Source organism: Bufo gargarizans, chromosome 2 (assembly GCF_014858855.1).
Source record: "Bufo gargarizans isolate SCDJY-AF-19 chromosome 2, ASM1485885v1, whole genome shotgun sequence".
NCBI classification, from domain to species: Eukaryota; Metazoa; Chordata; class Amphibia; order Anura; family Bufonidae; genus Bufo; species Bufo gargarizans.
In genome coordinates, this window is record NC_058081.1 from 204,310,130 (window position 1) to 204,336,475 (window position 26,346).

The following is a 26,346-nucleotide window of genomic DNA, read 5'->3' on the forward strand; positions in this document are numbered from 1 at the left end:
ATACTTCAGATCAAAAAGTGGGACATTTAAGGAGCAAAGAGGGACTTGGGTCAAAAAGAGGGACACTTGGGAGGTCTGCTGCCGTTTCAAGCGGATGACATTCTACAGGCCAACAATAGCAGGAATCCACCAGGAGAGGGCGCGCCTGCAGCGGGCACTCCCTCCTGTCCCATACACCGCTCCACGAATCTCCCGCCAAGCTAGAACGCGTTTCCTCCCCACCCGCGGCCACTCCATCATTGCGCGCTCCCGTGTGGACGTGGCGCTCTCCAACCAACTGGGAAACCGGACCCGCCCATCCCCAGACATTCACCAATCAGCGTGCACGATGGAGGCAACGTTGGCGGAGGAAGCCACGCCCACTGAGGAAAGCAGCTGCTTCCGGTGTCGGCGTGTGAGCTCAGGACGGGCGGAGCAGTTGTGTACAGTGCAGGTAACGGGACGGGGAGATGCTCCGGGATAACGGGTGCTGGGACTGAGGTGTATGCACTTCTGTACTGACGAGGTCTCCCATGAGCTTTCCACAGGCGGCTGAGCCCTGGTGCGGGTATATGGCTTATAAGACATGGGCAGCCCGAGGGTCCTCCTGTAACATGGTCTGACCGTGAGGAGGGGGTGCGCTGGGCATGAAAGAGTTACCCTGTGCTGTTGGAATGGGCATCTCAGATCAACACCTTGTAAGGGGAGATCTGTCACATGACATAGGGGGATCAGTTAACTCTTCGGACTCTTTCGCAGATGGTTAGTTGGTATGGACTCTTTGATGACTCCTCAGGATTGGTGGGTCCTGACTGACAGCACCCTGCCGATCGGCTGGATGATGGGAATGTATTGCTCCCACCTATGCATTGGAGGGAGCTGCCCTATAGAAGTGAATGGGGCAGAGGGGCTGTAATTACTGTACACTGCCAGCAGGTAAACAGTGAAGAGGTCACCGCACTCATACCAGCACTGCTTTCTCTTCATACAGCTGATTGGCAGGGGTCTGATCCTGAGGATAGGTTATCAATATAGGATTAGTGGACAACCCCTTTAAGCACACAGCACCTACTGAAACAGTCAATTTATGTAAATAGGTATCATTACTACTGTATCAGTAGATGCCAGCCATTGGACACTGGTGACTCTGACAGGTCCGTGGAAATGCCAGAAACTGACAGCAAAAGCCTTGTAAGCAGTCATGTGCGGGTGAAATATGTTACAGATAGGTGCAGGAGCTCAACTATCTCATAGCGGTTTGGGTTTGTTTAACTTTTTGAATCCGGTGAGCTGCCTATTGTTATTACATTAGATAGCACATAGTTTTAAATTAGAGGGGCAAAGGTTTAAAAGTAATATCGGGTAGATACCTTACTGAGAGAGTAGTGGATGCATGGAATAGCCTTCCTGCAGAAGTGGTAGCTGCAAATACAGTGGAGGAGTTTAAAGGGTTTCTATCACTTCGCTGCACATATTTAGCTGTCAGACACTAGCGATCCGCTAGTGTCTGCTCTGCCCAACCATCCTAATATAATTGCTTTTGGGGCAGCCGTTTTGCTAAAAAAAAGAACTTTTATTAATATGCTAATGAGCCTCTAGGTGCTATGGGGGCGTCATTAGCACCTAGAGGCTCCGTCTACCTTCAGAAACTGCCGCCGCCCAGCGCGTCCCTCCAGCCCGCCCATCTCCTCCTGAATACGATCCTCCTTGTGAGCGTATGTATTCTGCGCATGCGCAGTGAATGTCTGACCGCTTCCTTGCTCAGACATCTCCACTGCGCCTGCGCGATGACGCCATAGTGCTCCGAGGAACAGGCGCAGTGGAGATGTCTGAGCAGGGAAGCCATCAGACATTCACTGCGCATGCGCCGAATACAGGCGCTCACAAGGAGGATCGCATTCAGGAGGAGATGGGCGGGCTGGAGGGACGCGCTGGGCGGCGGCAGTTTCTGAAGGTAGACGGAGCCTCTAGGTGCTAATGACGCCCCCATAGCACCTAGAGGCTCATTAGCATATTAATACAAGTTCTTTTTTTAGCAAAACGGCTGCCCCAAAAGCAATTATATTAGGATGGTTGGGCAGAGCAGACACTAGCGGATCGCTAGTGTCTGACAGCTAAATATGTGCAGCGAAGTGATAGAAACCCTTTAAGCATGCATGGAATAGGCATAAGGCCATCCTTCATATAAGATATAGCCCCTGGCCCTTCACAGTATTCAGTATATTGGGCAGACTAGATGGGCCAAATGGTTATCTGCCGACACATTCTATGTTTCTATTAAAAATTATATGTATATCGGTGTATTTGTGTGTGTGTGTATGTGTGTGTGTATATAAATATAAAATTAGGGATGAGTGAATAGTTCGGGAAATGTTTTTTTACAGTAGAAATGAATTTCTGAAGTTATTACGCAAAGTAATAACTTCGGCTCATCGGAGCCAATACATTCTAATACCGTACGGAGCACTTGCTCCGTACAGTATTGAAACTACGTTTTATGCGAATCGACTTTGGATGTTTCATCTAAAGTCGATTCGCTCATCCCTAGTCATCAATATCTGATCTGTGGGGGTCTGACTCCTGGCACCCCTCGACAGTCAGCTGTTTGGAGAGGTTGTGGCACTCTTATGAGTTCTGCGGCTACCTCTCAGGACAGTGATGTTCCGTTTATTAACCACATGGCTTGTTTGCAGCTCAGTCCCGTTCAAGTGCAATACCAAGCACAGCCACTATAGGCTGTACGGCGCTGTGCTTGGTTAGCTTTGAGCCAGCTCTACAAGAGAGACGACATGCGGGTAATTTTGAAGTAGAAGCAGAACTTGCACGAGTGCAGCTACCTCTTCAAACAACTGATTGGTGGGGATGCTAGGAGTTGGACCCCTACGATCAGATGTTGGTGACTATCCTGAGGATAGGCCATCAAGATTAATCTCAGACAACCCGTTTAAGGCCTCTTTCACACTTGCGTTGTCCAGATCCGGCGTGTACTCCACTTGCCGGAATTACACGCTGGATCCGGAAAAACGCAAGTGTACGGATCCGTCTTCAAAATGCTTTCAGTGTTACTATGGCAGCCAGGACGCTATTAAAGTCCTGGTTGCCATAGTAGGAGCGGGGGAGCGGTATACTTACAGTCAGTGTGGCTCCCGGGGCGCTCCAGAGTGACGTCAGAGCGTCCCATGCGCATAGATGACGTGCCATGCGATCACGTCATCCATGCGCCTGGGGCGCCCTGACGTCACTCTGGAGCGCCCCGGGAACCGCACGGATGGTAAGTATGCTGCTCCCCGCTACACTTTACCATGGCTGCCAGGACTTTAGCGTCCCGGCAGCCATGGTAACCACTCTAAAAAAGCTAAACGTCGTATCCGGCAATGCTCCGAAACAACGTTTAGCTTAAAGCCGGATCCGGATCAATGCCTTTCAATGGGCATTCATTCCGGATCCGGCCTTGCGGCAAGTCTTCAGTTTTTTTGGCCGGAGCAAAAAGCGCAGCATGCTGCGGTATTTTCTCCGGCCAAAAAACGTTCCGTTCCGGAACTGAAAACATCCTGATGCATCCTGAACGGATTTCACTCCATTCAGAATGCTTTAGGATAATCCTGATCAGGATTCTTCCGGCATAGAGCCCCGACGACGGAACTCTATGCCGGAAGACAATAACGCAGGTGTGAAAGAGCCCTAATGTGTTCTTAGAAGGCCTAACACTATCGAGGTATTTAGGTACCAGCTAGCCTGTGGTGAAGGAAGTCTAGTTATGCCTCTGCTTCCAGGTTTGACAGCTTCTACCCCATTACATCATGGCTGTTTCCAGGACAGCGTCCTGTAAATGATTGTGTATGGAGCTGTGCCCTGAAGGCATTGTAGAACCTCAGCTACTCGTGATTGCTCACTCTGATGCTATCTTTTGAGACAAGCTTGGCCATGGATGGTATAAAATGATCTTGCAGTACAAAGTCAAGTATCTTATAGAAAGTTGAGATATTCAATGTTTTCAGCATATTAATGAATCCACTGAGCTCCATCAAGTTTAGATGATTTCTCATACCCCATAGGGTTCTTTTTTTAGGTCCTCCTGCTTCTTCAAAATGTCCTCAGAATTTATAAAGAATTGTATTATCTCTTTAGGTTGACTTGTTTGTTCCCTTGGTCACATCACCAAGCAATGGCAAAAACTTACCTCATCTTGTGCCTTGGGCTTTGGGTGTCTTGCACTCTTTCCAAACCCACTGAAAAGAAGGATCGTGTCCATCATGACCCTCAACTAAGTGATAAGTCGCATGATGATGCACAGAGCTTTGACTATGACCATGATGCTTTTCTTGGAGCAGAGGAAGCCAAATCATTCGACCAGCTGACACCAGAGGAGAGCAAGGAAAGACTGGGGTACGACCACTGGCTTCAGGGCTGTGTCCTGTTGTGTTCTATGTATTTATTTATTTTTTAAATCCATTATTATTTCAACCAGTTGAGCCGGTTTGCATTGGTAAAAAGCAATTACTACTATCTGAATTATATTCATAAAGGAGCCAACAAATCGGCAAAACTCTGAACGTCCTTGAGGTCTATCTTATCTGACATAAAAAAAAGAAAAAAAAAGCTTTTTTGCAACATTCCTACAAACCTGTCTTATTTACAGTCCTATCTGGTGATTTGCACCATTTTCATGCACTTTCTGTATTCAGCAGATTTCTGCCAGTACTTAGAGGCTAGTTATCAGCTGTTGGGGTAGCCACACATGCCGTGGAAACATCTGCCACAATTCCCTACACATGGCTGATGCTGAAATCTACTGCAGATTTTCCATGCGCAAATACATAGAGAAAATCTGCAGCATTTCTTTTATGTGGTCATTTACCTATAAGGGGGCATTCATTTTCTTGAATGGCTCCTAGTATAGTAAACTAAATGGTTTTGGCCAACACCTATTTAACAAATGCTTATTACCAAATGGAATTCATTTCTTATTAAAGCGGCACTCTCAGAATTTTTGGGCACTTCCTGCCCCCCCCGTTTGTAAATATGCTGACATACCTAATCGTTGGTTTAATAAATGTATAAATCAATTGATATTACATGTCACATGATTGAATGCCATAAGTAAGAGGCAAAAAATCAATCTATGCAAACAAGGGAGAACTTTTATTTTTTAAATTAAAGGGATTCTGTCATCAAGATTTTCGATATGGAGCTGTTCATATCATCCTCTCAGTCTCCATTATCTAATTAAAAATATACTAGTTTTACCCCCACCTGTCCTTTCATTTTGGATAAAAATCGGTTTTATTAATATGCAAATTACCTTACTAACATGCCCAAGGGGCTGTCCCTCCGGCCATTTGTGCCCAGCCGCGCCCCTTATCTCGTAGCCCAGCACCGCCCCACTGCTAATTATGCACTCTCATCGCCGATGGTGCACCGTAATCTCGCGCATGCACCCTAAATCCACTGGTCAGTGCCCGCGGGCGAAGTGCGCAGACAGCTGGTGCATGCGCGCTTCGTTCGCTGAGGCTGCTGCCAGGACACTGCGCGGGTGCTGACCAGTGGATTTAGGGCACATGCGCGAGATCACGGCGCTCCATCGGCGATGAGAGTAATGCATAATTAGCAGTGGGGCGGCGCTTGGCTACGAGATAAGGGGCACGGCTGGAGGAACAGCCCCTTGGGCACGCTAGTAAGGAAATTAGCATATTAATAAAACCGATTTTTATCCCAAATGAAAGGACAGGTGGTGGTAAAACTAGTATATTTTTAATTAGATAATGGAGACTGAGAGGATGATATGAACAGCTCCATATCGAAAACAGAATCTCTTTAAAGGGGTTTTCCGGGGGTATATAGAAAAAGAAAACGGGGCAGAATGGGTTTTAAATAATTGAATACTCCCCCATGGATCTCCTGGCGCTGCTCCAGTCCCTGCTGCTCTCCATTTCTTGGTCCCGGGCTCAACACCCAGGAAATGGCTAGGACTGCCCACTCAGGTAATCTTTGCAGCAAGTGATTGGCTGAGCGGGCAGTCCAAGCCATTTATTGCGTGTGAAACCTAGGACCCAGGAATAGCAGCAGGGACGAAAGCAGTGGCGTCACAATGGTTAGGAGAGTATTGATTATTGTTAAATTAAAGGGGTTGTCCGAGTGTTTTATGCTGATGACCTGTGACCTTGGGATAGAACATCAGTAGCTGATTGATGCCGGTCTGACTTTTGGCAACCCACCGATCAGCTCTTCCTAAGCAAGTGATGTCACATTCATAGATCACATGGCCTCAGCGCAGCTTAGTCCCATTCAAGTGAATGGCTGAGCTGTGATACTAAGCACAGCCACTATCAAGTGGATGTTGCTGTGCTTGGTAGGCTGATCATTGGGGGTGACACCCAACAATCACATACTGATGACTTATCCTGAGGATAGGTCTTCAGTATAAAACACTCAGAAAACCCCTTTAACCAATTCCGCCCCTGGAAAACAATTTTTAAAGCTAACATTTGTCTTGCCCTGAACTAGCAGACTATTTTCTTTGCATGTACTAATATTTGGACAAGGTCTCAATACTACTTGAGTAGTGACATGATACTTATGAATTGGCTACAATTCATATTGAAACTTGCACGCAGTCCTTACTTACTATTCTACAGTACCATGCTTATGGCCTTCTAACATTTTTTTTTTCTTTTCTTGTTGGGTGCTGCCATGGCCCCACAGAAAGATTGTGGGTAAGATAGATGCAGACAAGGATGGTCTTGTAACAGTCGAGGAGCTAAGGGATTGGATAAAATTTGCACAGAAGAGGTGGATTTATGAGGACGTAGAGCGACAATGGAAGGGTCATGATCTCAATGGTGACAACCTGGTGTCTTGGGAAGAATACAAAAATGCCACCTATGGTTACATATTCGGTAGGTGCTTGCCTTTGTTGCATTACCTTTATTCGTGCTATTTTGTCTTTTTAGAATCATTGTAAGTAAAATAGACTTGGATAATGATGGGTTTGTGACGGAGGGGGAGCTCACAGCATGGATCAAGAAAGCTCAAATGAGATATGTATACGACAACGTGGAGCGGCAATGGCAGGAGTTTGACATGAACCAGGATGGATTCGTATCATGGGACGAGTACAGAAATGTCACCTATGGCACTTACCTGGGTAAGGGAAGGGAAATTTTGACACTGGATGGGTACAGTGCCTGGGCTGACAAAAAATCCATGTATAAAACATTTCTGCTGTAGATGCAACAGTTGACATTTTAATAATTATTGTATAACTGGAAATAAATGTAGGGGATGCATACCATATGGTAGTTCTGAATAATTAACAAATTACAATTCAGCTCCTTAAACTTAGGAGAAGCAATAAATACATTTCTAATTTTTAAAGGGATTATCCAGGATTTTACTATTGATGGCATATCCTAAGGATAGGTCATCAATATCTGATCGATGGGGGCACCTCCGATGAACAGCTTTTTTTGCAGTAGCTGCCACCCTGAAATTACACAGCTCTGTCCATTGTGTAGTTGATGGAGCTGGTTACTGCAGCACTGCTTGATGTGAATAGAAACGGTGCTCCAGTTCTGACGCCGGAGCTATGCAGAAACAGCTGATTCGAGGTGTGTCAGACACCCAGACACCAAATATTGATGGCCTATGCTGAGGATAGGCCATCAATAGTAAAATCCTGGACAACTCCTTTAAACTAAGCATATGTTTTACTAAATACTTTAGGCACATATTTATTCTCGTAGTACACAGTTGAAATAATGTTCCACTCCTCTGTCCCTCCCATGGTGCACTGAAAACCTAAAAATAAAGTTTCTCAAGATTAAAAGGGTTTTCCAAGATTTTATTACTGATTGTGGGGGTGACACTCAGGACCCCGCCGATCAGCTGTTTCAGAAGACACTGGCGCTTCTGTGAACGCCACAGCCTTCTCTGTGTTCACCAAGTACAGCTTGCATAGCAGCTGTGCTTGGTGTCGTGCTCAGCCCCATCCAAGAGAATGGGGCTGAGCTGCGCCTAGGCCACATGACTGATGAACGTGTCGTCACTGGCCTAGGGAAAGCAGCGAGAAGGCCATGGCACTACTGCAAGCGCCACTATCTTCCTGAACAGCTGATTGGCTGGGGTCCCGGGTGTTGGACCATCACCGTTCAGATACCGATGACCTATCCACAGCATAGGTCATCAGTATTAAAATCTTAGAAAACCCTTTTAAAGGACCAGATGTTCACATGAAAGGTATATTTATGTTGCACAGCACCTAACCTACATGGCTGTATGCTTCTAAATTCTATCCAAGCCTCAAATGATATCTTCAGCAGCACTCTGCATGGGGGCATGTACAAAGGAACGACAAGGGAGGAGAGGTGTCTGAGTGCTGCCAACAGGGATGTCATAGATGTTGTAACCCTGTAATTAACAAGAAGTCAGCCGCAAAGGAGAGACTGACCTTCTTTCTATGCAGGAGGTCTGGTGATCAGATTGGGGTCACATGACAGCTGCCCATAAAGAAAGGGTTCAAAATGTATGGATGCAACTTTTAAAATATTCCTGGTGAGTTTGTATTTCATGTGCAAAAGCATTGGAGTGCCCATTATTCCAGGCTTATTTTGCCTTCTAATAAATACCCAAAACTGACAAATATATATAATATAGAATAACAAGTTTTTATTGAACATATATGAAATCCATAGATATTAGCAGCATTAGTCACACAGGAATAATATCCACAGATCTGTCACTTATAATACATATAAATAGCAATTAATCTCCCAGGCTATGGGTAACAACAAGCCCCAGCCCTAGGTTAATACATAAAGTGCATAGTGCCACAAAATACAGATTACATACAGGAGAAAAATGCTGTAAAATATACAGACCAAGATAGTCCTTGAGAAAGCGACACGTGTTTCGCGGTCGCTTTCTCAAGGACTATCTTGGTCTGTATATTTTACAGCATTTTTCTCCTGTATGTAATCTGTATTTTGTGGCACTGTGCACTTTATGTATTAACTTAGGGCTGGGGCTCATTGTTACCCATAGCCTGGGAGATTAATTGCTATTTATATGTATTATAAGTGACAGATCTGTGGATATTATTCCTGTGTGACTAAGGCTACTTTCACACTTGCGTTCAGAGCGGATCCGTCTGAGACGGATCCGCTTATATAATGCAGACGGTGGCTCCGTTCAGAACAGATCCGTCTGCATTATATTGTTAAAATATTTCTAAGTGTGAAAATAGCCTCAGACGGATCCGTCCAGACTTTCAATGTAAAGTCAATGGGGGACGGATCCGTTTGAAGATTGAGCCATAGTGTGTCATCTTCAAACGGATCCGTCCCCATTGACTTGCATTGTAAGTCTGGACGCATCCGCACGGCCAGGCGGACACCCGAACGCTGCAAGCAGCGTTCAAGTGTCCGCCTGCTGAGCGGAGGCTGAACGCTGCCAGACTGATGCATTCTGAGCGGATCCGCGTCCACTCAGAATGCATTAGTGCTGGACGGAAGCGTTCGGGTCCGCTTGTGAGCCCCTTCAAACGGAGCTCACAAGCGGACACCGAACGCTAGTGTGAAAGTAGCCTAATGCTGCTAATATCTATGGATTTTAACAAATGTTTTAAATAAGTATATGTTCAATAAAAACTTGTTTTATATTATATAAATTGCTGTCCTAATTTGTCAGTTTTGGGTATTTATTTGAAGCTATTGCGGACAGCTCCATACCGTGCATTTCTTTCGCTCTGCAATTTGGGTGTGTTATTTTGCCTTCTGGAGAAAGGAGAAGACCTAATATATGCACTTTTGCTGCTCTGAATTGCAGAATTATATTTACACATACAATCACGCAAATGAAGGCTATCAAAGGCCTCTTGCACACAAATGTATTTTCATTCTGTTTCCATTCCGTGTTTTATTTTTTCATTTTTTTTTTGCGGACCGTATACAGAAACATTCATTTCAATGGGTCCTCAAAAAAAAAAAAAAAACGGAAGGTGCATTCAGTTTCCATATATCCATTCCGCTAAACGATAGAACTTGTCCTATTCTTGTCCGCATTACGAACAATAGTACTGTTCTATGAAGGACTAGCTGTTCCGTTCCGCAAAATACAGAAGGCGTATGATTGTCATCCGGATTTTTTGCGGACTGCAAAATACATACGGTCGTATGCAAGAGGCCTTAGTGTTGCTGTTTTTTATTTTTTTGTTTATTTCGGGTACCTTTTACTTACTGTCTGGTTTACATGTTTGGGTTTTATATCCCAAGTCACTAATTGTGTAATGCATTAACCATTTGCTTTTCATCATTTTTAATCCTTTATCAGGCTGTCTATTCAGTCTGTAATTGCTGCCTTCCTCTTCCTGTCCTAGATGATCCAGATCCTGACAACAGTTTTAACTATAACCAGATGATGGCTCGAGACGAGCGTCGCTTTAAAATGGCCGATAAGGATGGTGATCTCATTGCTACCAAAGAGGAGTTCACAGCATTCCTGCACCCTGAAGAGTATGACTACATGAAAGATATAGTTGTGCTGGTAAGTACTGGCAAGTCTCACACGTATACTTAGTAGTGGTTTTGGGTCCCATTCACCTTTTCAGACGTCTGGTTGACGGAGAGTCATATCCCTCCCCACCAATCTGACATTTACTTGGAATTAAAGGGGTTGTCTCGCTTCAGGAAATGGCATTTATTACGTAGAGAAAGTTAAAACAGGGCCCTTACTAATGTATTGTGATTGTCCATATTGTCTCCTTTGCTGGCTTGATTCATTTTTCCATCACTTTATACACTGCTCATTTCCAGGGGTAACGGTCAATGCTGAAGCACAGATACAAGGTGACTGGGACAGGAGCTGCTGTGCATGCTTGCCTATGTGCGCTTCTACGGTACCCAGCTACTAGAGAGCCCATCGCTTTGTTTCCTATAGTGTAGAAGCCTGGCCACAGCTGCTGGATTGCAAGGTGGTCATAACCCCAGGGTACGATCAGTGTATAATGTGATGAAGAAAATTGATCCAGGTAGCAAAAGAGGCAATATGGATAATCACAATATGTTAGTAACTGCCTTGTAATAACTATCTCTACATAATATGCTGAAGTGAGATGACCCCTTTTAAGCTTCTATTGAGACGGTGAATAGATCTTTAGGATATGTTTGGTGTGATATTTACAGGGGTCCGTGGCCCACTCATCATTTGTACGAGTTTCTTGGAGCTTCCAGGACTGAAGGGACACCTTTAATACACTGCCATACTACTGAGCTGATTTACCTTGCATATGCTGACTCTGTTATTATATTTCTTTATTAAGATGCTATTTTTTCAAACATTTCTTTATTGATTTTTTGTTTTTACTGTAATAAAATATTCTTATTACAAAATAATGCTTCCATGTCTGTACAATGAAAAATCAGTGTACATAAAGATACTAATAAACATCCTCCCTCAAAGGCATAAATGACCCACAAAGGAATAAAACATTATTCCAAATCATAACATATCCAATCGCGTCCGACAATCTCTCCCAAGATCATAACTTTGTGTAATCGCTTTTTACAAAGATGATATTGCATGTACATGAGAAATCAAGATCAGCTAACTTTCAGGTTCCCTAAGTTATTCTTAATATCCTCTAGCAGGTACCAGGATGTTAGCTTGAAAGGTCCCATTATTTTCGGGTACTCTGACTCTGGAATGTTTTCCAAAACAAACCTTTTCCAGGTATAATAAAGTTTTTTTACCTAGTATTTCTTTGTTTGAGTGACTCAAGCCACTCTAAACGAAAGGTTTGGCTGAGCTGACTTATAACCATTACCAGTGTCGGAGTCTCCTGTTTAAGCCATAGCTTCAAGATACATCTCTTGGCAACCATAGGCCACAGGTGATAAGACTCTAATACCAACCCCCCGCCCCCTCATCCGGGTTCCCCTGGACTTTTTCCGTGTGTAAGATTACCATAGACGGGGATATATCCTTCTGAGGACCACCAATCTTAACTAGCATCAAACCCACCTGTTTCCAGAATCTCTCCAATTTGGGGCAACACCATAGGCCATGGAATAGATCTGTTTTTGGCATCAAGCATTTGGGACAGGCTATTAATCTCTCCGAATTCCCAGGGGTCTTAGGTAAATTAAAACCGTAAATCGCTTGATGCAGAGTTTTAACATGAGTCTCCCTCCACTGCTCATTTATGACTGCCTTACATAACTCTATCAAGCCAGCATGAATGTTTTGAGATCTTTTATCTCCAGAATCTGCTCCCATTTTCTGAATATTGTTTTGGGATCCCTAGTTGTCCATCTGTCTCTAAGAACTTGGCACAGCAAGGTTATTGATGGTTTAACTTTGAGATTAAGAAATGAATCAAAATAATTATGTAACCCCTCCTTAGAAAGATCTCTGGTGAGACTTTTACTGTAGCTCATTACTTGTAAATAAGGAAAAGAAGTAGACCCTAAGAGCCCCCACTTCTCCTCCAATTCTGTTAAGGTCGCCCAATGATTCTCTCTCCCATGGAAGAGGTTCCCCACCTTTTTAATCCCTTTAGTTGCTCATTCCCTGAAGATCAAGCTATGCCTTCCAGGGTCAAAACTGGGATTGTTTATTAAGGGGAGATGTTTGGAAATCTGATAAGGGAGGTGGAACTGCTTCCTGAGAACTTTCCAAGTTATTATTGTGTCCCTCAAGACTAGAGATCTTTTGATTGGGAATGGAAGGTTAGGGATCTTTGTATACAATAATGCTACTAGGTCCCAAGGTCCTGCTAGTTGTTGTTCAAGATTTAAGTTAGAGTAATATGATGTTTTATTTACCCAGTCTAAAATGTGTCTACTGATACAAGTGAGGTTATAACCACGTACATCAGGGAAATTGAAACTCCCTTGTGCTTTACATAACTTGAGCTTTTCTAGAGAGATTCTCTATATTTATTTTTATTTTTTCCCCATTCCAAATAAATTGGATAAATCTACTTTCCAAGAGTTTGACATCGACATGACTGAGAAGTAGAGGGATAGTTTGGAGTGGGTATAGGAGTTTAGACAAGCTCACTTTGATAAGATGACATATACCAGCTAAGGAAAGTTTTTTGGAGATCAGAGGGGGGAAATGTAACCTTTTAGACAGAGTGAGGATCCTTGCCTACCTTTATCTCTAGGTAAGTGAAATGTGATTTGACCTAGGTGATACCAAAACGAGAGATCAATTGGTGTGTCCCCCTCACCTCCTGAGCTAAAGTAAGAAGTTCACATTTAGTGAGGTTTATCCTATGACCCGAGTAGGTCCCAAAACGGGCGTACGCCTCCTTTATCCTCCCAATATGTTCTTTTGGTTTGGCTAGGAATAAAATATCACCGGCAAATAAGGCTGCCTTTACCTGTCTGTTCCCTACTGTCATCCCCTCGAACAGATCCGTTTGACATAAACTCCTAGCTAACGGTTCAAGTGCTAAATTAAACAGGAGGGGAGACAGAGGACACCCCTGTCGTGTTCCTTTTTTGGAGTTCAAATGGCTTTGAGAGATGACCCTGCGTGAAGACCCTCGCCTTGGGGTTATCATATAGCTTAGACAAGAAGACCCTAAATGATCCAGTGAATCCCAATTTATCCAGGACTGCCTCCAGCCAAGCCCACCTGACATTATCAAAGGCTTTTTCTGCGTCAATGGTGAGCATGGCTGGGAACTCGCCCTTTCTTGGTTGGTTTTACCCTATCCAAGACAGTCAGAACAGTTCTAATATTGGTCACAGTCGAACGACCCTGTACAAACCCAACCTGCTCTGGTGCAATCAGGGAAGGCAAAGCTTTAGCTAAGCGGTCAGCTCGGATTTTAGATAAGATCTTGGTATCAATATTGATAAGGGAAATGGGTCTATAAGACCCTGGTAGCAAAGGATCTTTCCCCGGCTTAGGTAGTAATTTTATGTACGAGATGTTATCCTTATCTGGATGCGCCCGGCACTACTTCGTTAAATAGTTTCAGTAAAGTGAGGGACACTTGAGAAATCGGCCCTTTGTAGTATTCTCCAGTGAAACCATCAGGTCCAGGAGCTTTTGCGTTCCCCAGCTGTTTAATAACTGACTGGAGTTCCTCAATAGTGATATCAGCATTCAAATGTTGTAATTGTTCCGAGCTAATTCGTGGTAAATTAACCTGGCCAAGAAGGGTATCAGCTAGACTGGCCTTGGTTTGATCTTCATAGTAATTCCCTACAATAGAGTTAATGGCTACTGGGTCCGTGACCAACTCCCCTTTCTGATCTTTTAGACTGGAAATAAACTCGGGTTTTCTTTGGCCTTTAGCTAAATTAGCAAGTAAACGCCCAGCCTTATTACCGAACCTATGCATAGCTGCTTCAAAATATGTGCATCTCAGGGACTCTCTATCTCTTTTACTGGCGTCAAACTCCTGACGTGCCTCCACCCACTTCGACTTGTTTTCCCCCGAGGGATTTTTAGTGAATTCCTGATACGATTGCCTGACCTTAAAACTCTCCTGCTTTAACTGAAGTTGAACTTTCTTCTTTATTCCAAAGACATAATTCATTATCCTTCCCCTCATAACTGCCTTGGAAGCATTCCAAAATAACTGGTGAATCTATGTGGATTGTTATTATCTTGATATTCCTCCCACCAACCTATCAATTTTATTCTCAAAGTCTTCATCTGAAGTCAAGTTAGAGGTAAACCTCCATAGGTAATCGGAACCTCTAGGGTAAGTATATCTTAGATCTAATAAGACCGGGGCATGATCTGATATAATCATGTCTCCTATGTTTGAAATCTCCACTTTATCAAGCAAGGAATGATGAACTAAAATATAATCAATACGGGACCAGGAATCTTTCACATGAGAATAAAAGGTGAAACTCCTCTCATCTGGATGTATTTGCCTCCAGGGATCCAACAACCCCACCCCCTCCATCATTGGGTGTAAAACCCTGTCCTGAGGTCCACATCTCCCCCCGACCTGGCCGAGTCGTGCTTCCTGTCCTCCATCCCCTGGACTACCGAATTAAAGTCGCCTCCCACAATTTTGTTGGAGCAATGGTCAACTAATAATATACCCTCCAGATCTTTGAAGAATCGGGCATTATTAGAATTTGGACCATAAATGTTATAAATACTAAATTGCGTATCTTGAATCAACAGTGAGATTTGCACCCAACGACCCTGATCATCTGATGTGGACCCCAGGACCTGACAATTTAGGTTTTTATTTATCGGAATCAACACTCCTGCTTTACACTGGACTGAAGCAAAGCCCCAAACCTGGCCACCCAAAGCTTATTCATTCTGGTAAAATCTGCATCTGTCAAGTGTGTTTCTTGTAAGAGCGCAAGATCTGGTTTCAATTTTTTTTTTAAGTGCTGGAGCACCATCCTCCTCTTATGTGGAGACCTTAAACCTTTGACATTCCATGAGATCACTCTCATAATAATATAATTTGGTTATGATCTGCTATTAAGTTAGGGTACAACCTTGTTACATCTAGACCTGAGAGAGATTGGTAGCTCACATAAACATTCTAAATGTTCAGAGAATTTAATCTTTATCGCAGTAGTCCAGATACCGCTTGATAAGTTGGCGGGATCTAGGTGTAAAACCCCGAGTGCCATCTGTTTTTGGTGATGCATATCTGGCACTGGGCCAATACAATAAGCTCTCTCCACTTTGTGTCTACCCTCCAGTGCGAGGGCCATTGGCAATTCCCTCTCGCATATGTCTTTGAGGACTTGCGGTTTGTTACTTTCTGGTAAGCCCAAGAGTCTCTCACATTATTCCGTCTGGAGCGATTCTCCAGGTCTTCCAGACGGTCTTTCAGGATGATATTCTGCTTTAAAAAGCTCTTGTACGGCCTGGTTTGATTTAGATGTATCCTCTTCCACCAAGGCCACTCTCTGTTCCAGCTCTTCCAATCTTGAATCGTGCCACGCTACTGCTTCGTGCAGCTGCTGCAAAGATTGCGATAGTGTCTTGGAGAGCGTCTCCTTAATATCTGGAGCGAGATGCCTTGCCATTTCAATGGCCAACGATTTGTAATAGATTTTAGGTGTTTCGGAGGCTTCCCCTGGTTGGATATGTGCTGGTGAGTCTGTGTCTGCGGCACTAACCAGAGAAGCAGGGCGGGAGTTGGTGGTGCGGTCTCTTTAGTCGGGGCTTTTCTGCTCCGTATTGGTCTGCTGCCGCTCCAGAGTAGATATCAGTCCATGGACCGGAATGCCTTGTTATGCAGAAGTCCTTTCCTGACTCGGTAGGACCCTTTATTGTCTGTTAAACGTGCCGGGTTCTGAGATTTAGATGAGGGAAGGTCGGAGCTCTCTCACTCCACACTTTGCATCCCAGCGACGGAACCGGAAGTCCTCAAGATGCAATTTTTTCTCAGTAAATAAGTTCTCCCACTCCCATTCACGGTCTGTATTTTTTGGCAAAGCCGAAGTCAGGGTGTACACTGACACTGTTCCTAATTCAGTGGTCCCTCATATTGTTTCCCATCTTTGGTTCAGTGCTACGTTGGCAGTGTAGCTATCATTTCTGAAAATCATCTCATAGGGGTGTACTACACATCTGTTTAGATGATCACATGTTCACGTTCCCTAAGGGGACTATTAAAAAATAAAAAATTCTCCATTTATCATATAATGGATAAAGTAATAAAAAAAATTAATTTGTATAGCTACATCCAACCTTCTAAAATGTTATTCATCTTTCACGGTAAACGCTGTCATCTAGAATAAAAATTATACAAAATGTTCCATGTTCTGCAAAATATACCAATAGAAACTACAGCTAACCCCACAAAAAAAAAAAAAAAGAGCCCTCTCACACCTTCATCAACAGAATGATAAAAGTTATGGGTGTCAGGATATGGAGAGATGACTTTGCACTAGAGCTGCAGCTAACGATTATTTGAATAATCGATTAGTTGCCGATTAATTTCTACGATTAATCGGGAAAAACGACAAAATTACAAAACAGAGAGGTTTATATGATCTTACTTGAAAAATGATGTTCAAAGGCCATATTAAAACAAATTGTGGACGACACTATTATGGGGGATCTGTGGACGACACTATTATGGGGGATCTGTGGACGACACTATTATGGGGGATCTGTGGACGACACTATTATGGGGGATCTGTGGACGACACTATTATGGGGGATCTGTGGACGACACTATTATGGGGGATCTGTGGACGACACTATTATGGGGGATCTGTGGACGACACTATTATGGGGGATCTGTGGACGACACTATTATGGGGGATCTGTGGACGACACTATTATGGGGGATCTGTGGACGACACTATTATGGGGGATCTGTGGACGACACTATTATGGGGGATCTGTGGACGACACTATTATGGGGGATCTGTGGACGACACTATTATGGGGGATCTGTGGACGACACTATTATGGGGGATCTGTGGACGACACTATTATGGGGGATCTGTGGGCGGCGCAGTTATGGGGGATCTGTGGGCGGCGCAGTTATGGGGGATCTGTGGGCGGCGCAGTTATGGGGGATCTGTGGGCGGCGCAGTTATGGAGAGGGGGATCTGTGGGCGGCGCAGTTATGGAGAGGGGGATATGTGCACTGTTATGGGCATAACAGTGCACAGATCCCTTTCCTCATAACAGTGCACAGATCCCTTTCCTCATAACAGTGCCATAGACAGATCCTCCCCCCTCCCCATAACAGCCCCGGCCCCAATGCTTATAAGTCGGACTAATCACTGCATCTTTATTTTACCTTTTTACAATGACGCTCCTGTAACAGCCAGGCAGAGCGGACGGCGGCGTAACGTCACTCACTCACGTGACGCACCTGCTCCGCCCACTTCATGAATGAAGGAGGCGGAGCAGGCGTGTCACGTGAGTGAGTGACGTTACGCCGCCGTCCGCTCTGCCTGGCTGTTACAGGAACGTCATTGTAAAAAGGTAAAATAAAGATGCAGCGACCGCCCCCCCGCCCGCATAGCAACGAATCGGCGATTATTCGATAACTGGATTCGTCGACAACGAATCCAGTTATCGAATATAATCGATTAATCGTTGCAGCCCTACTTCGCACTGATATATTTAATCTATTTCATTTAATGTTTGTGTATGTCATTAATAAAAGATATTGGGCCAGATTTATCATGACTCTGACAGCTCACTCCACTTTAACATATGGCTAAAGTCAGTTTTAGCCAAGACTAATAAATGTGGTTTGACGGTAGCAGTTTATCGTCAGTAAGCAGCTTTACAAAAGTCGCACATCTTTACGAAAAAGTTGCACGTTTTTATGAAAAAGTCGCATGTTCTATTAAAAAATCTCATAAGATATGCATGGTCCTCACTGGAGTGAAATTGCAACTTTTTTGCGACTTTGTAAATAGTCCCAATAGTAAATCTGTCTAGAGATTCATTTACATAAGAAAACACGCCCACTTTCAGAAAACTGGCGAGCATAGTGCAGAGCATAAAAAAAGTCGCAAATTTCTGCGCAGTTTTAGTGTTTGGGACTTTTTGGGGGACTTTTTCACTCCATTATTCTGACCTGAACTAATGATAAATCTGGCCTATTGACCGTATCCACTATAACAGTGTCATCCACAGCACCCTGCCCCTTTAAAGCTGACCTACAGCAGTGAAGAAAAATGGCTGGGTTGTTATGGAAATCTGGTGTAAAACTTTGTGTATGTGGAAACTAAGGGCCTGCGAGCTTCTATTGGCTGATAGCGGTCATGTGACCAGGCTTCTATTGGCTAATGCATTTTTGGGGAATATCTAACTCTCAGACAGCAGCACTGTGCTGTCTGAGCATGAGCTGCAGGGAGGAGGTCACCGTCCCTCCCACCCCTGTAGCTGACAGAAGTCTATTTTGATCTCCAGTTTTTTTCAATCCCTGTTGGATGTGCACTGGGAGTGGGCGTGGTCTAACAGGATTGGGGGCGTGGTTTTTGCAGGACCTGGGTGCAGGGTTTTTAAGTCCGTCTTTGAGGATGGCCTGAATGGCCACCCTACCTGCCCCCTGAACTGTCAACTCCACAGCACTCCGCTCCCTTAACAGTGTCATCCACAGCACCCTGCCCCTTTAAAGTGTACCTGCAGCAGTGAAACGCCCAAAAAGCTGCGTGCATTCCGCATTTTATGGAACATCTCACCCATAATCGAACAGTCCTATCCTATTTTTTGGGGGGGGAAAGGGGACTTAAAAAAAATTGCTAATTGCGCAGTTTTTATTTTATTTTTTTTATTTTACGGCATCACTGCATATGAGTTTTTTATTTTATATTTTAATAGTTTGGACTTTTCGGACGTGGCAATATTTTATTTATTGTATTTTATATATAAAATTGGGAAAGGGGGTGATTTATACTTAATATTTAGGTGTCTTTTTTTTTTTTTTTTTGCCATGGTAACCGATCGGAGCCTGCAATTACACTGCTGGGACTCCGATCAGAAGCTGCCACTGCCACCAATGAGGGGACTCTGTGGCCACAGCCACCAAAGTTTTTAATACTGGGGAGGGGCTTTGGAACCAATTACTGACTTTCCATAGAGTTATGGACTCAAGTTACAATGGTTTCAAATTATTTTCAATTAGTTTTGTAACGTGAGGGACCACTGTGTGTGTGCGTGTCTGTGTTTTTACAGTTAAATGTAAATAAATGGAACATTAAATAATACCATCTAAAAGTACAACTCATCCCTCAACAAAAAACAAAAAAATGCCCTCATATGGCTATGTCAGTGGAAAATAAAGTTATGACCCTTGGTAGGAGATGAGAAAACATCTAAAGCATCATTTTTAAAATTGGCCTGGACCTCAAGGGATTAAGATACACTTGTGATGACAACTGCGTGCTGGGCAGTCGTAATACTTGCCTTGGCAGCTGTCCTCTCCATGCCTGCCCTCAGGGCAGCTGTGAGCTTATGCCCATACAGTCCCTGATGAGAGGGTTAAATAGAAACTGCCTTATGCCTCAGAATTCCTAGTTTCTCATTGCTTTCCATCTTGAACTGCTGTGTCCTTTCTCATGTTCCATAACATATGCAAATAAAATCTCAGTGTGTCTTTTCTTTTCTTGAGAACTTTTTGTTTTAATACCCTACAGGAAACAATGGAAGATATTGACAAAAATGGAGATGGCGTGATTGACTTGAATGAATATATAGGTGAGCATATAGTCACATAAATGCACAGTTTGCTATATAACCACTAGAAAAATGGACTCCCAGTTCTTTGAAAGAACCCTCACTACTGTGTTTGCAAAACCTCAGTGAAATAATATTTGTTTGATCAGTACTTATGTTTTATACATTGCAGGCGATATGTACAGCCATGATGGAGATGCTGACGAGCCAGAGTGGGTGAGAACTGAGAGAGAACAGTTTGTTGAGTTCAGAGATAAGAACCGCGATGGAAAAATGGATAAAGAGGAAACTAAAGATTGGATCCTACCATCTGACTATGACCACGCTGAAGCCGAGGCTCGACACCTTGTCTATGAATCTGATCAAAACAAGGTAACAGTTGTGGGGGCCTCTATCTTCCGGTGGTTAGGCTACTAGGCTACTTTCACACTACTGTTTGGTGCGTATCCGTCATGATCCGCACCGATAATACAACTGCATGCATCCGTTCAGAACAGATCCGTTTGTATTATCTTTAACATTGCCAAAACTGATCTGTCTTGAACACCATTGAAAGGGGACGGATCAGTTTTCTATTGTGCCATATTGTGTCAGTGAAAACGGATCAGTTTGGCTCAGATTCGTCAGACGGACACAGAAACGCTGCAAGCAGCCTTTTGGTGTCCGCCTCCAAAGCGGAATGGAGGGGGAACAGCCAAACTGAGCGGATCTTTATACATTCAGAATGCATTAGGGCAAAACGGATTCGTTTTAGACCGCTTGTGAGAGCCCTGAACGGATCTCGCAAACGGAAACCAAAACGGCAGTGTGAAAGTAGCCTTGTGTGTGAACACTGTCTGATATTTTATTTTCCTGGACTATGGGGTGTATGCATGTATATTTCCTTAGTGAAGTTATAACTTATCAACGTTGGGAAAGGCTGACAACAACCGCTTTATTACTCTAAGCTATGTCATTTTCTTTTCTGTATGAACACCCCGCCCCTATCCCAAAAGGGTCATTAGTTTGGTGGAGATGGAACTTGATATGCAGGGTGTGCAAAAAATATCACCACTTTCTGATGTCATCTTTTTGTGATAAACAGCGTCCCCTTTTTTTTTTTTTTCTCGCCCGCTTGATACATTGGCAACTGGAAGTCTGTTTCCTACGGGCAACTTTAGGAGTTTGTCACTAGCAACCTCCCTATCCAACTATGTGCATAGACAAATATCTCTACTTCACCTGATTAAAGAACTGTTTTCGGTTGTTAAGCCAAGGCTCCTTTCCCAAGTTATAATTTTTATTAATATGCACATTAGATGTTTTAGTTCAACGAGGTCATCAGTGACAAAATCGTTCTACCCAAGCTCTGCTCCTTTCTGTGGCTGCTTTGACAGGACCAGGCAATGGTAAAGCAGTGAGAGGGTCTGACCACAGAAAGGAGTGGAGCTTGGGTGTAACAAGAGCAATGGTGATGCCCTCTTTGCACCGAAGGCTTCATTTGCATTTTAAGTAAAAGTATTATAACTCGTGGAAAGGGCCTCAGGTCAACAAAAGAAAAACAGTGTTTTAATCAGGTGAACCACAGCTATGTGTGTGTGCAAATAGCTGGGCAGAGAGGTCGCTGGTTACACATTCCCTTTAATAAAACGTACTGTAACAGATGTATGCCTGCAGGAACATGGGTGGTAAAAGAACTTGCTGGTCCTTATACATAAGCTGCTTTTATGATTAACATAGAAGCCAATCCGATAACTTACTATGCACTGTTGGTTAACTCCTTGCTTATAATTATTACACGGATCATAAACAAAATGTATTCTTTACATTAAAAGGATTGTAACAGTTAACCTATAATGTGCCTCATGGCACTAAATGCCTTAAATGGAATCTGTCACCTGGATAATCAATATTAAAGCAAACGTATGTCCTTACATCACTTCAGATCTTCTTTCCATATGTTTTCTTTTTCCTTGGAGCTTTCTTTATAGCTTCATACAAATCCACTTTTATAATTATGCTAATGAGCCATTAAGGTGCCCAGAGGGGCTTGGGCGTGACGGCAATGCTGGGGGCGTAGTATATGAGCGAAGAGAGGTGGCCCCGGGCACTCGATGGAGGGCGTTCTTGGGCAACTTTGAATGAACGCCCCTCTGGGCACCTTAATGTCTCATTAGCATAAGGATAAAAGTGGATTTTTATGAAGATACAAAGTGCGCTCCAAGGAAAAAGAAAAACATATGGAAAGAAGTGCTGTAAGGACATACAGTTCTGATCAAAAGTTAAAGACCACTTGAAAAATGGCAAAAAATCATATTTAGCATGGCTGGATCTTAACAAGGTTCCAAGTAGAGCTTCAACATGCAACAAGAAAAAATGGGAGTGAGACAAAACATTTTTTGAGCATTCAATTTAATGAAAACAACGAATAAACTGAAACGGGCAGTTTAGGACCACAACAAAAAAAAAAAAAAAAAAACTGAAATCCAACTTCCAAACATGAACTCAGTAATGAGTAGCTCCTCCGTTATTGTTGATCACTTCCAAAATTCATTTGGGAATGCTTGATGCAAGCGTTTCCATGAGGTGAGTGGGAACATTTCTCCAAGTGGTGAAGACGGCCGCACGAAGGCCATCTACTGTCTGGAACTGTTGTCCATTTTGGTAAACTTCCCTCGCCATCCATCCCCAAAGGTTCTCAATTGGATTTAGATCAGGGGAACACGCAGGATGGGCCAAAAGAGTGATGTTATTCTCCTGGAAGAAGTCCCTTGTCCTGCGGGCATTGTGTACTGTAGCGTTGTCCTGTTGAAAAACCCAGTCGTTACTACACAGACCAGGGCCCTCAGTCATGAGGAATGCTCACTGCAACAGCTGGACATAGCCAGCGGCCATTTGACGCCCCTGCACTTCCTGAAGCTCCATTGTCCCACTGAAGGAAAAAGCACCCCAGACCATTATGGTGCCCCCTCCACTGTGGCGCGTAGAAAACATCAGGTGGGATCTGCTTGTCATGCCAGTAACGTTGGAAACTATCAGGACCATTGAGGTTAAAAAAAAATTCTCATCAGAGAATAAAACTTTCTTCCACCTTTGAATGTCCCATCTTGCAAAGTCCAAACAAGCAGTTCTGTGGCGTTCAAGGAGACGAGGTCTTTGAAGAAGTTTTTTGTTTTTGAAGCCCTTCAGTCTCAGATGCCGTGCAGTTAGCACCAGTAAGGGCCTTAATAAAGGAAGACACATGGAAACAAAAACTGATCACGGAACCCCATTTTGCAGAACGGAACACAACAACGGTCGTGTGCATGAGGCCTAACCCTCAGGATCATTTAAGAAATTCCAAATGACTGTCTTACTGCGTCCCACCTCAGCAGCGATGGCGCGCTGTGAGAGACCCTGCTTATAAAGTTCAACAACCCGACCACGTTCAAAAAAGGAGTTTTTTTGCCTTTGCCATCACAACGTGTGACTACCTGACAGAAAATGACAATCCACATCTTTGCACAGATTTGGCCTTTTTAAAGGCATGTGGTCCTAAAATTTGAATCGTCTGAAAACAGCCCATTTCTGTTTAATCGTTATTTTCAGTTAATTGAATGTTCAAAAAATGTTTTGTCTCACTCCCATTTCTTCTTGTTTCATGTTGAAGCTCTACTTGGAACCTTGTTAAGATCCAACAATGTAAAATATGATTTTTGGCCATTTTTCAAGTGGTCTTAAACTTTTGATCAGGACTGTACTTTTGGTTTAATATCAATTATCCAGGTGACAGATTCCCTTTAAAAAAAAAAAAAGAATCATATACTCCCCTGCTGTTCTGTCGCTTCTCCATTTCTCCTTCCATTGTTTCTGTACAAGGCTGCAGAGGTGACATGCCATATACCGGGAGGTCACTGCTGCAGCCTTATATATAAGTAGAGAAAGAAGAACTAGAGCTGCGTATAGAGAATGGTAGGAAAGTATTTGATGTTATTTAGTGGCGTGGGGCACATTTTTGGTTAACACAGACAACTCCTTTAAGAGATTGGTACTTGGCTACTTACACAGGCATTTATTTACCTTCCAGGATGGAAAACTGACACGAGAAGAGATTGTGGATAAATACGACTTATTCGTGGGTAGTCAGGCTACAGATTTCGGAGAGGCACTGGTCAGGCACGATGAATTCTAAAGATGAGGATGACTCGCCCATCTCTCAAGCCAGCGATCAGTGGAACCTCGCCCCTTTGTGGGGCTTCAGCGGGTGGAGAGAACGTAGTGAAAGTAATTTATTGTAAACTGACTTTCTGAAACGCAGAGAGGAGGACACGTGCAAACTAAACTGATTAGTCTTCAGAGGCCACGTCGACATTACTCTCTGAATTCTGCCTCATAATGATGACAACACTATTTTCTTCCTTTCTTTTTTTTTTTTTTTTTTGATTAAATCCCTGGGATTGATATGCAGTATTTAGGTGCATACATTTTCAGTGTTGCTGATTATTGCTGCCCCATGTTATACTTATCTTCTCGATTTTTGTTAATCTGTTTGTTGTAAACCCACGGTTTGGTTGTTGGTATGGCACTTTTATGTTTTGATCAATTTTTGCAGAAACTTCACAAAGAACAAATTGATGTGGAACTGTCCTCATCAGGGACCAGCCACCCAAACAAAACCTAGAGCCTTATTTGTGAATTAGTATTGTATGCTTACTCAGACTGCTATGTGAGTTTTTAGTCCTCTCCATAGCAATCACATTGCTGCCTATTTTCTCATTAGCCTATAAGTTTACAACTTCAGAACTAACTCAGTATTGGCCCCTGGATCATTTCATATGTGTATATAGTTTTTTTATTTTTAAACTGTTCCCAAAGCACCAGGATATTGTAGTTATAGACTATTAGACCGTGCGTCCAGTAATCCACACAAGATGTTGCAGGGAATTTTAAACTTTTGAGTTTTTATTTTTCTTTTCTTATTCCTCTTATACGGAATAGATTTAGTTAACCAAATCAAGCCAGTGTAATGTAACAGGACTATTAATGTACCTTACTGTTATAATAGTGTACATTTGCATAAACTAGATGGAAAATCAACAAGACATCAAACTAATAACATAATGTTTTGAACGGTTTCTAACCAGAAATGCAATCAGCCATAAATGTCATCTTCTTTATATTCGCCCACAATGCCTATTTTCTTCACAAAATACTCATAAGCTAAATAGAAAAACAATTTTTGTTGAGATTATCTCTTGCAGTGTTGATGTACTGGTAAAGCCTGGAATAGATGCAGCTTTTGAGCCAAAACTGGATCTAATAGTGAGAAAAAATTCTAAGTCCTTGACCTTCCTTTTGGATCCACTTGGGGTTTGGCTCCAAAAACTGCATGTGTGATTCCAGCTTAAATGCTGGTTCACATAACCGTGCTCGGTCCGGGAAACACCGGCCATGTGTCGGCCGCCTGTCCTGCTCCCTTTCTACTGCATCGTAGTAATTTGTTCCAGTCAGTACCTTTTTACTGTCAGCTATTGTCAGAATTGTTTACAGATTGTACATTGGAGAACAGGACATCAAACAGTTCCTAGCCTTAAATGCAATCAGCCGTTAATAAATGTCATCTTTATATTTGGCCACAATGTCTATTTTCTTCCCAAAATATTTGTAAGCTGAATGGAAAAACCATTTTTGTTGAGATTGCCTCTTTGCAATGTAGGAATGCTGCCTATTTGTAAAGGCTGGAATAACGCATGCAGTTTTGGAGCCAGAACTAGGAATAACAATTTAGTCCTTCCTTTATACCTCCCCTTCTTTTTGGATTCACTTTGGGTTTGGCTCCAAAATCTGCATCTGTGATTTCTGCCTAATAATTAGTTCCTATCTGCTCGCAGGTCTATTGTACTATGCTCACATCATCATGTATACAATAATCAATCAGATAAGAACTGACTGTATCATAAATTACTATGATGCAATCCATTCATGTCTGGGAGATGCGGTCAACATACAGCCTGTGTTTCCTGGACCGAGCATGGTCATGTGAATCAGCCCTAAAGGTATATGTGGAGACAAATTCCATGTTTGCCTACATAGAACCTGGATGTTTAGACAGTCCCCTCCAACAGTCACTTATTTTTGCTTATGGTCACCGAATAGCACCTCTACACCTATGTTTGTCGGGCTACAGAATTTTCATGGATGCTAAACAATCTGTGTTAAGCTCTACACATGACTTGCAATTAAAAGAGATTTTAAATA

The 26,346-nt window shown here is 43.2% G+C and overlaps 1 protein-coding gene across 2 annotated transcripts; it reads left to right on the top strand.

The window, feature by feature from the left end:
- Positions 1-348: 348 nt before the first annotated feature.
- On the top strand, positions 349-26,346 carry CALU (calumenin). 2 transcript variants are annotated; one of them, XM_044279932.1, is made up of 7 exons: positions 349-433; positions 4,108-4,365; positions 6,682-6,875; positions 10,352-10,518; positions 20,091-20,151; positions 20,303-20,502; positions 24,176-26,346. In XM_044279932.1, exons 2-7 carry the CDS (start codon positions 4,145-4,147, stop codon positions 24,278-24,280), a joined length of 948 nt encoding a protein of 315 aa, XP_044135867.1. In that variant the 5' UTR covers positions 349-433; positions 4,108-4,144; the 3' UTR covers positions 24,281-26,346. The 2 variants fall into 2 exon arrangements, with proteins under 2 accessions (XP_044135867.1, XP_044135868.1); XM_044279933.1 differs by lacking the exon at positions 6,682-6,875 and adding an exon at positions 6,930-7,123.